Source organism: Triticum aestivum, chromosome 3A (assembly GCF_018294505.1).
Source record: "Triticum aestivum cultivar Chinese Spring chromosome 3A, IWGSC CS RefSeq v2.1, whole genome shotgun sequence".
In the NCBI taxonomy this organism is placed as follows: Eukaryota; Viridiplantae; Streptophyta; class Magnoliopsida; order Poales; family Poaceae; genus Triticum; species Triticum aestivum.
Window position 1 is genome coordinate 577,007,485 of NC_057800.1, and position 11,784 is coordinate 577,019,268.

General features: G+C 48.1%; 1 protein-coding gene across 1 annotated transcript; it reads right to left on the reverse strand.

Moving 5' to 3' along the window:
* Positions 1-7,065: 7,065 nt before the first annotated feature.
* LOC123058694 (WAT1-related protein At5g07050) lies at positions 7,066-9,171 on the reverse strand. Its single transcript, XM_044481396.1, has 5 exons — positions 8,836-9,171; positions 8,634-8,696; positions 8,279-8,395; positions 7,741-8,146; positions 7,066-7,635 (listed from the first exon to the last, which is right to left on the reverse strand). Exons 1-5 carry the CDS (start codon positions 9,027-9,029, stop codon positions 7,267-7,269), a joined length of 1,149 nt encoding a protein of 382 aa, XP_044337331.1. The 5' UTR covers positions 9,030-9,171; the 3' UTR covers positions 7,066-7,266.
* Positions 9,172-11,784: the final 2,613 nt, after the last annotated feature.

Here is an 11,784-nt window from a genome sequence, read left to right on the forward strand (position 1 = left end):
CTTGATATTATTGCAATTCCTAAAAGCATATATTCCTCCCTCATAATAATTTTCAGTAGCATCATTAATGAATTCAACAATATAACCAGCACCTAAAGCATTTTTTTCATGATCTACAAGCATAGAAAATTTACTACTCTCCACATAAGCAAATTTCTTCTCATGAATAATAGTGGGAGCAAACTCAACAAAATAACTATCATGTGATTGAAAATTAAGATCAAGATGACAATTTTCATGGTTATCATTGTTCTTTAAAGCATACGTGTCATCACAATAATCATCATAGATAGGAGGCATGCTTTCATAATAATAAATTTGCTCATCAAAGCTTGGGGGACAAAAAATATCATCTTCATCAAACATAGCTTCCCCAAGCTTGTGGCTTTGCATATCATTAGCATCATGGATATTCAAGGAATTCATACTAACAACATTGCCATCATGCTCATCATTCAAATATTTAGTGCCAAACATTTTATAGATTTCTTCTTCTAGCACTTGAGCACAATTATCCTTTCTATCATACTCACGAAACATATTAAAAAGGTGAAGCGTATGAGACAAACTCAATTCCATTTTTTTATAGTTTTCTTTTATAAACTAAACTAATGATAAAACAAGAAACTAAAAGACTCGATTGCAAGATCTAAAGATATACCTTCAAGCGCTAACCTCCCCGGCAACGGCGCCAGAAAAGAGCTTGATGTCTACTACACAACCTTCTTCTTGTAGACGTTGTTGGGCCTCCAAGTGCAGAGGTTTGTAGGACAGTAGCAAATTTCCCTCAAGTGGATGGCCTAAGGTTTATCAATCCGTAGGAGGCATAGGATGAAGATGGTCTCTCTCAAGCAACCCTGCAACCAAATAACAAAGAGTCTTGTGTCCCCAACACACCCAATACAATGGTAATTTGTATAGGTGCACTAGTTCGGCGAAGAGATGGTGATACAAGTGATATATGGATAGTAGATAATAGTTTTTGTAATCTGAAATAATAAAAACAGCAAGGTAGCAAGTGATAAAAGTGAGCGTAAACGGTATTGCAATGATGGTAAACAAGGCCTAGGGTTCATACTTTCACTAGTGTAAGTCCTCTCAATAATACTAACATAATTGGATCATAAAACTATCCCTCAACATGCAACAAAGAGCCACTCCAAAGTCAGTAATAGCATAGAACGAACGAAGATATTATGGTAGGGTACGAAACCACCTCAAAGTTATTCTTTCCGATCAATCCGTTGGGCTATTCCTATAAGTGTCACAAACAGCCCTATAGTTCGTACTAGAATAACACCTTAAGACACAAATCAACCAAAACCCTAATGTCACCTAGATACTCCATTGTCACCTCAAGTATCCGTGGGCATGATTGTACGATATGCATCACACAATCTCAATTCATCTATTCAACCAACACATAGAACCTCGAAGAGTGCCCCAAAGTTTCTACCGGAGAATCACGACAGTGCCAACCCCTATGCATAGGATCCCAATGTCACGAAACCCGCAAGTTGGTCACCAAAACATACATCAAGTGGCACGTGGTATCCCATTGTCACCACAGATATCCATGGCAAGACATACATCAAGTGTTCTCAAGTCTTTAAAGACTCAATCCGATAAGATTACTTCAAAGGGGAAACTCGATTCATTACAAGAGAGAAGAGGGCGGAAGAAACATCATAGGATCCAAATATAATAGCAAAGCTAGCGATACATCAAGATCATATCACCTCAAGAACACGAGAGAGAGAGAGAGATCAAACACATAGCTACTAGTACATACCCTCAGCACCGAGGGAGAACTACTCCCTCCTCGTCATGGAGAGCGCCGGGATGATGAAGATGCCCACTGGTGAGGGTTCCCCCCTCCGGCAGGGTGCCGGAACAGGGTCCCGATTGACTTTTGGTGGCTACGGAGGCTTCTGGCGGCGGAACTCCTGATCTATTTTGCGTTCTGGAAGTTTTAGGGTATATGGACTTATATATGCAGAAGAAGCACGTCAGGGGAGCCACAAGGGCCCCACGAGACAGGAGGGCGCGTCCCAGGGGGGTGGGCGCGCCCCCTACCCTCGTGAGCTCCTCCTTCCTTCCTTGACGTGGGGTCCAAGTCCATCGGGTGGCTTTCGTTTCAAAAATAACTTCTCCAGTTGATTTCGTTCCGTTTCGACTCCGTTTGATATTCCTTTTCTTCGAAACACTGAAATAGACATAAAACAGCAAATCTGGGTTGGGCCTCCGGTTAATAGGTTAGTCCCAAAAGTAATATAAAAGTGGATAATAAAGCTCAATATTGACCAAAACAGTAGATAATATAGCATGGAGCAATCAAAAATTATAGATACGTTGGAGACGTATCAGTGTGCTGGCGCAATAGGTGCTCCTCGATCTCTAGCGCCGGGGTGGCCACAATCACCTTGTTGCTCTCCCGCGGCCGCCTAGCCGGGTCGCAGAGGTGGAGGCGATCCATGGGCGCGGGAGGAGGCGCGGGCGGGAAGACAAGGCAATCCCGGACCGGGTCTCTCGCCGCCGCAGGTGGCTTCAGACGATCACGGCAGCCCCTCCTGGATCCCCGTTTCTTGGATTTTGTAGGTACTCTTTGCCGTAATGCCCAGCTCACTTGCAAATGATGTAGCGGAGGGGATCACGGCAGTCTATGCGACGGTGGCGCTTACTGAGGCAGCGGAAACAATCCCCCTTGAACATGCTTAAGAAGGCGTCCCGGCCCACGGCCGCATTGAAGGAACTGCGGCAGTCCGAGCACGGAAACGAGGCATGCCCTCTTCGATCCGTCGAGCCGGAGCTGGCCCTTCCTTTCTTCCGGGAATGGACCTCCGTCCATCCATCCTCCATCTCTCCGGCCTGGCCCGAAGAGGAAACAAGGACTGGGGAGGAAGGGTGAACTACCAAAGATTTAAGGCGCGCCGGCCCCCCACAAGGCGACTGGCAAAGATCTGGCAGTCCGGGCGACGCGCCTGTCTTGGAGGAACCATTGCGCTGCAGGATTCGCGGCGACGAGGCTGGATCTGACGCAGCGATCATCGAGGCAGCTGACCGCGGGGAGGAAGGCAGCGAGTGGCTAACGGATCGAAGCGAGCCCCCAGCAGGCGGCGGGGGGCACCGGCCGGGGGAGGCGGGGTGGTTGGGGTGGAGCCAGCGGCCATAATGGCCGGATCTGGTGGCCGCTGCGGCCGGAGCGGCCTACGATGCGGGGGTGGGGGGAGAGGAGAAGCTCGATATGCTGTTGGAGTTCTTGCAGAAGGGGAAACTAGATGAACTAGATAACTAGGGTTGCCGCCGCCGGTTCTGCCGTGATCCTCTGTAGTTTTTGTAGGTGAGCCTGGGCCTCAGCTGGCCCATTCCGGCCCAATGTTGCGCGGGTTGGGCCTCCTGTCTCATTGGTGTCGTGAGGCAGCGATGGAGTCGCTGCCTGGTGGAGCCAGCCTGCCTGGGCTGCTAACATAGCCAGTTAAGATCTCGCAGAGTTTCTGAACATTTCTCACGTAGGGTGTGTATTTTTTGTTGCGACTTGCCATGGTGCGCTGGTGTACTTTGCTAGTGGAATCTGAATCCAAGTCCACGATCCATATTCCTTAACAGTCGATCTGGCTGACGCAGCACTCGCCTCTGCACAAATGCACTCCATAAGTGCATTAACGGTGTCCTAGAGGCGTTGAGAGAGACATTCAGTCGATGAGTGGAATGCCGTTCGCACTGAACATACATGACGTTCGATTAGAACATACCCACTAGGTGTCTGTCCACCTGCATGCAATGTCTTGGCGAAATCAACATGAGCTCTGATTTTTTGTAAGGGCGTCTCCGACGTGGTTCCCTAAAACGGACACTATCCATCCACGGATGTGGATTCGGATACAGATACAAAAGCCGGCCATCCAACTACATCCTAAAAGTATGAACAGATAGGGTCTCCTTTATTTCAAATGTGATGTTCATAGCGGCTGATCACAACAACAACAACAAAAAACGGATGCAAATGTTTTGGCTGGATGGCTTCCTTGTCGATGTAACCCGTCATGTAACCGGCAATGTTGCCGTGATATAAATGAAATACGAGTGTTCCATCTAAAAAAAACTCCGGATGTTTATAGTTTTTACATGCACCCGGTCAAAAGGTTTCAGACTAATAGTCCCTCCAAAAAGGGCATATGTGCCCTCCCAGACCAAATGTCTGTGACTCCTCGCTAACTCTGCTGCCGGTTTGTCCACATTGACCGTCTTTATCTGGGCTGCCAAGTGCTTTAACATCATAACACGAGCGTAATTGGGGTGGAGGGTGACGGTGATCGGAGTGGAGAGGATGGGGAAAGCAATGGTTTTAGCGTGGAACAGTGCGGATCGGTCCAATTCACGGGCTCCTACGTGGCGGAGGCCCGGACTCCTGCAAAACTCTCCTGGTTTGCATCCGATTAGCAGGAAAACAGACGTGCAGACGAGTCCACGAACAGATATGGATCCTCATTCCATAGTAAAGTGCATCCGCGGACAAACACGGGTCCTCATTGGATGGCAAAGCGTGTTCGGATAGCTCGATCCGGACATTTGTGGGCAATTTTAGGGCCCGCGTTAGAGCTGCCCTAAGGCCATATACTACCTCCATCCGAGTTTATTGATCCTCTACGTGTTTTGTGTCAAATTTTAACCGTAGATTTGACTAACAAAATATAAGCAGTATGTTAGAAATATTATTGGATTATATTTAAAAAAGATTTCCTATGATACTATTATTTACTTTTTTGGGTAGTTAAATCAAAGCTCAAAGTTTGACCTAAACTACAAGAGGGGCTAATAAACCAGGACGGAAAAAGTACTAATTAAGTATCACAAGTCTTTACAAACGCACCCTTACACAAAAAAGAAAATTCCATCTAATTTCTTATGGGAGCTCAAATCTTCCTCCTGCATCCATCGGCGGTGCGCTATGAACAAAACTCGATGTCGTCTCTAGGCCTTCGTCTCGACTGAGCAAACTTGTTTGAACCTAGAAACTTGTAGAAGCAATGTCCGAGAAGTCGTCGATGTAGAGCAGAAGATGTCGGCCATCGTGATCTATGTAGCAAATCACTGCCTCGGAAAACGAGATGTGAAAAAGTGTGTACATACTTCAAATATCATGAACGATGACCGAATCCAGCAGATCCACCGGAGACCAAAACCGACCGGATGCAGGAAGATCTGTTGGAGACACACCTCCACACACTCTCCACTGGCACTAAGAGCTAACTCCAACTGGCGACCCATTTCGTCTGCGCGTGTTCATTTGGGTCAAAACGGACAAAAGCGTCGGCCCAACGCGCGGACCCATCCATATTTTGTGTCTGTTCTGGGTCCGCTTAGACCCATTTCAGTCTCAAATTTGGGTTGCATTTGGGTCCGAGGCGGATACAAAGTGAACATTTTCTGTGTCCGCTTCCGTCCGCTGCATGTGAGGCATGGCCTACCTGTCATAGACCCACTTCTCTGTCCTACTTTTTCTCTCCGCTGGCCCACCACCCACGCACCACATCTCGTCCCACGTCACGCTCCTCCACGCCGGCGCCCATCCATGTAGGAGCTACTCCTCACTCAGCGCCCATCCCCTGTCCCCCATCGAAGCTACTCCTGCCCACCCCTTGCGTGCATGCGAGCTAGCTAGCAGCTAGCCGCGCGTGCGTGCCTAGCCATCTCACCTCGCTGCGTCCAGCCACGGCGCGCCATCGTGCTCGCTGCGCTCGCCCTGCTTCGTGTTGCCGGTGTGGGGTTTGAGCTCGACCGTCGGCCTCACCTCACGCCCGCGCCCGGCCGGTGCTCCTGCAGACATCGGCCTTGCCTCCCCACGCCTAGCCGTTGCGAGCTCTCCTGCCTGCTACGTGTTTGACAAAATACCGGGGCGGACATGTCAAAAATGGGTCTGTCTGCCGTTGGGCAGACCGACTGATCCAAATGAAAAAGCGGACAAACACATCCGGCCGACCCAAACGGACGAAAAGCGGATAAAGCGCACGTTCGTTTGGGTCGGCGCGTTGGAGTTGCTCTAAGTGCGCCGATAGGGCGAGGATAGGACAGGGAGGGCATTATTCCTAAACTGAGGCAACGCCGTGTCTCGCCGCCCCGTCTAAGACACAGAGACTCTCCGCCAAATTGATGCACCAATCATTCACAAGTTGGACCTCCCTGCCGGCGGACTATAGCTGGCCGAACGGGCCGGCCCAAACAGGCTAGCCCGTGAGCACGCTGGCACAGCCCGCCATGGGCCAGGCATGGCGCGAGCTAAATGGGCTGTGCCCGGCAGGCGACACGCCCTAGGCCGTGCCTGGGCCTGGAGTCTGGGCATGCGGACCGGCACGGCACAACCCGTTTAATTTTTTTATATTTTTCAGATTTTTTTATATATGTATACCTAAGATATAGCCCAATAGGCCTAAAAACCAGCCCAAGAGGCTGAAAATGTGCAGCCCAGCGTGCTAAATGGGCCATTGGGCTGGCCCGTTTACTAATCAAGCCGTGCCTGGGCCAAGGAGCAGCCCCCACGGACCGGCCCGGCTATTAAACGTGCCATGGCAGGCCGTGCCAGGCCAGGCACGATTAGCACAGGCCGGGCCATGCCGTGCCGGGCCGGCCCGTTTGGCCAGCTACGCGGCGGACGCACTCTGGCGGGGCAAGAGGGAAAGGAGTCGGCCGTAGATTTATCTAGGTTTTCTGGTGGCGGCCGAAGTTGCATTCAGGAAGGTTCCTTCACTTCACATAGAGAAGATCTTTATCCATTAGTTATTAAGAAGAAGCTACTAATTGATCAGTAAATTAATAGAATACCACGCGAATTTTACCACACGGGGTTTTGATTTTCAAGTTTGTCAATTACCCGACGTGAGATGTCGCATGATTTGAGGAACCCTAGATGTTGTCACAACCAGCTGATATTTATCACAGAATTGAACTATATTTTTTCAAACTGATATTTATTTCGAAATTAAGCCGGGATCACAAAAACGCTCAAAATTCTCTTACACGAACACGTACATACCCCTTGCCGGAACACATTTCTTTCTCCCCCGATAATAAAACAGAAGAACAAAAGTACAGGGCGTACTGGGGTAATATAGTCGTTGGTTGTGGAAATCATACAAGAGGACAAAAATAAAAGGCACGGCGCAAAATTATCATGCAGCCCTAGTGCATGCAACGTCAGTGACGAGACATTTCGTTCAGACGCGCGCGCGCACCCGCAGTTAGCACTTGGAAGCAGTTGGAATCTCTTGATCAGACTGCACTAGCTCCGTGTCCGTTGGAGGATGGCTTGGGTGCTCCGTTGGCTTTCTCGCACTCAGGATCGTGCCCGTGTACGGCGTCTCCGTCTCCCTTGGAGTTGATGGAGGCCATGGCCTCCCGCAGAGCCGCAGACTCTGCCTGCGTCTCCTTGTGCTTTCCCCAGAGCACGGAGTAGAGCCCGATGACGATGAGGACGGAGCCGAGGACGCCGCCCAGGTATATCTTCTCGGAGAGGATGAAGGAGCCCATCACGGCCACCACGATCATCATCAGCGGGCTGAAGGCCGACGCGAAAACCGGCCCGGTCTTCTGGATCACCAGGCCTTGCACGTAGTATGCTATGCTCGACGTCACGATGCCCTGCAACATCAGTCATACGATACTACATATGAGATCTTGCATGCGATCGATCGATGTATGAGGAGACAAGACGCATGCATATGGTGAGTAGAGAAGTGTACTGACGGCGTATGCGGCGGCGAGGAGGTTCATGTCGAAGCCGATGGTCCAGACGGAGGGGCGGTGCTCCATGGCCAAGGTGACGACGATGGCCTGGAGGGTGCCGACGAAGCAGATGAGCGTGGTAAGGGAGAGCGGTGCCGAGTACTGCTTCAGGGTGTGAGCCTGGAGGATGAAGAGAGAAGCCCAGGCGAGGGTGGCGATGATGATGAAGAGCGAGCCGAGGAACCACTCCCTGCCCGTGGGATCGACGGCCGGGGCCTCGCCGCCGTGGGCCTGTCCGTGGCTCGTCCACGCCATCCGCATCAGCGGGCCCTTGTAGAGCGTCATCAGCATCGCGCCGGCCACCGTCACCACCGTCCCGGCCACCTTCGCCTGGCACCGCACCTTTCTCAGGTCCACCTTCTCCATCCTATGATTTTTTTCGGACACAATCCAAAAAATGTCAAAAAATGTTTTGCTAGCTCCAACGTCGCGATCACGCTAGTATTCATCTCAGATTCTCAGAAGAGATGCATGCATCATGCATGTACGGAGTATATACCTGAAGATGAAGGCCATCACGAAGGTCATGGCTGGAAGGATGTTGCTCATGGCGCATGCGAAGGTCGGGCCAGTGTACTTGAGACCCACATAGTAGAAGTTCTGGTCGATCACAGGCCTGCAGTAATCGACAACATGCATAGGGTTTAGCTCATGTTACACGTTAGTATATCAGGCAAGCTGACAAAAAAAAAATGGCGTACATGCAGCTAGCTGCTGGAAAAAAAGAACATTTGGCGGACACCTTTTGTTTCTTGACAAAAGGGTAAGTCTCCATATTGGAGTGTCCACTTATGTCTCCCTTCTTAAAGTACTTAGGCTGGGTGCTCAAAAGTCAAAATGACAGGAGAACTAACCCGAGAAGTGCCAGCACGAAGATCTGGAGGAAGGACGACCACGTCATCTTCGGCCTCACCTTTCTGTCATTTCAGATCAAGTTCATCGTACCATTAGTTTCAATTCAGGCTAGTGAACCATGCATGTAGCAAAGAAGAAGAAAATGCATGCACACTATCTGGTCGGCCCTAGCTCGTCCATGGATCGTTCGTGTCTACATACCTCTCGAAAATTAGGGCAAATGGCGCGATGGAGACGGTGGCGAAGGCGTGGCGGTACACGACGAGCACGTAGTGGCTCATGCCGCCGTTGAGCGAGACCTTGGTGATGACGTTCATGCCGGCGTAGCCGAACTGCAGGCAGATCATGGCGATGTAAGGCTTGGCCTTCTCGAACAAGTCGCCGTAGCCACCCATGGTGATGATATATATGGTACTTCTTGCTGGCTGCAAAGCCTTGGTTAAGTAGAAGATAAGTTAGCTAGAGCTAGAGGCTAAAGCCTAGAAGCTTCTGGATAGGGAACTCAAGGAGCAAGAGAGACCAAGCAAGACCTTGAGTTGAAGGAAATATGCAGAGCTCCCTGCTGGATTTATATGCTCGCCGTAGGGGCATTCCGGGCATTATTTAAAGCAATTATTTGCTCTCTTCTTCCTGCTTCCGAGTAAAGCATTTCGGTGCAGACGTATGCCATGTCCACGACCGAGTGGCTTCATTGGATGCATTGTTGGGATCATCTGTCAGTCGAAGGAGGACACTCATTACGTTCTGCCATGTTAATCTGGTGCTATCCAGCCGATGGGTTTCTGGAAGCAAATGAAGACCACCTGGCGAACAAGGAGATCTCAACGGCTTCTGTGGTGGGGGTAGTGCTGTAGCATCATACGTCGTAGGTTCAAACCATCAAATTTGGTCATATTTGATATGAGAGTGGGAAGCAAGTGTTACGTATTGGAAGGCAAAGAAATCATCACATGTCTTTCCAATGTCACGAAGAACAGTGTTCTACAACCTTGGTTTTGTAACTATAAGCATACATGCTTGGTTGATTGCCACCCCGTGGTTCCAGAAACAATTTCTAGTGGCCAGCTAGTGGTTGCCAAACAGAAAGGTACTGTGACGTTTTTCGTGTTAACTACAGGACGGCGGTTCAACCCGCGATGTTGTATGGCGCTGAGTGTTGGCCGACTAAAAGGCGACATGTTCAACACTTAGGTGTGGCGGAGATGCGCATGTTGAGGTGGATGTGTGGCCACACGAGGAAGGATCGAGTCCGAGATGATGATATACGAGATAGAGTTGGGGTAGCATCAATAAAAGAGAAGTTTGTCCACCATTGTCTGAGATGGTTTGGACATATTCAGCGCATGCCTCCAGAAGCTCCAGTGCATAGAGGACGGCTAAAGCGTGCGGGTAATGTCAAGAGAGGTCGGAGTAGACCGAATTTGACATGGGACGAGTCCGTAAAAAGAGATCTGAAGGACTGGAGTATCAACAAAGAACTAGCTATGGACAAGGATGCGTGGAAGCTTGCTATCCATGTGCCAGAACCATGAGTTGGTCGCGAGATTTTATGGGTTTCACCTTTAGCCTATCCCAACTTGTTTGAGACTAAAGGCTTCGTTGTTGTGTTTGTTGTTGTTTTAATTTGATGCTTGAATTTATGTTGTTTTGTAAGCTTTCACCAAAACTTTTTGGGTAAAAAAACCTTTTTCGGTAAGCTTTCACCAAAAATGGCATGTGGTAGTTTTTTGGAGAGTGCGGTAGTTTTCTGGAGAGTCTGCCGCAAAGGCAGACTCATTTCAGACGACCTTGTGTTTTTATTTTGTTTTTTCTAACCAATTTGTTCAGTAGTTTTGCTTGGCATTGTTGAATAATAAAAATGCCGGGTTACAATATTTTTTTCAACCCTAAACCATAAATTTACAAAAATCGGAATGATCAGAAAATTTGATAACACATGTAGTAACACACAAATAATTTGAAAACATAGTACATTGATTACTCGATACAATGGAGAGGGTAGATATCGGATAATATGCCCATCTCAACCTAATCATTTAAGTGTAGAAGTTTGTTTATTGAGTTGTTTATATTATGATTAATTTATGCTAATTCAAATTCAACTATTATTGCACTTCGTAGATTCTAGATTTTTTTTGTCATTTAATTAGATGCATGGTTGCGAACTTATACAAGCTAAACATGCACTGACGAAGGAAGGAGTTGAAAGTTGTGATTTCAATTCAAAGTTGTTATGTGAAATGCACGTATTTTTATGAATTATGTGTTTCTTGCATGATTTAAAGATATATATGGCTTTTTTTTTGTCAAATTCATGTGTAGTCAATTTACTACACAGGAATCATCTGGCATCGCCATTATATACGTGTCATCTGTGTAAGCTCAAAACTGCCGATGGTGGGAAAGGAGGGTAAGTTAATTGATTTGACGGTTTAGGTCTAAACAAGGGTTCTGAGTTTAAGGGTTCAAATAGCTTTTGAGAAAGTTATCAGTGAAAAGTGAAACGATGAAACGAACAAAAATATTCTCATTCCCATTCACTTGACACTATTTATTGGACTAGTCTCTTCACATATGACTAATGAGATTTTTTGAATATTTATAATTTGGTTATTATGCAATATATGGTTCATCAAATTTTATTGTGTAACACTACATTTCCATAATATTATGATAGTATTATTACAGTCAAGGTGTAGATTTGGAGAACGGTCAAAGTCAATAGTACTATTAAGTACTCCCTCTGTGAACTAATAAAAAGAACTAACGGTTGTTCATGCCACAACACCTCTTTTCCTAAGAAATGTCTAGGTTCCTCTACCTCCCGCCGGCGCCATCGACAATCTGCGTCGTCTCTGGTGGCCTTAGGGCCGTGGCGGCGCGATGGATTCCAGTCCTTGCCGGCTGGAGGGCTCTGTTTTTAGCTATCCCTTCGAGTTTTGTTTGAGTTTGTGTCCTACTCTAGAAGACGAGACAACAACGGCTCCCTGAAGATGGAATAAGATTCTCCCTGCTTAGCCCCCATTCTAGTAGTGTGTCTAGCATCGTCGATGGGCATGTGGAGATGTGTCTCCGGCGGATCTGTCCTTAGTGGATTTGCTCGGATCTGGTCTTGGTTCATCTATGCTCGTCTATCTTCAATTTGATACT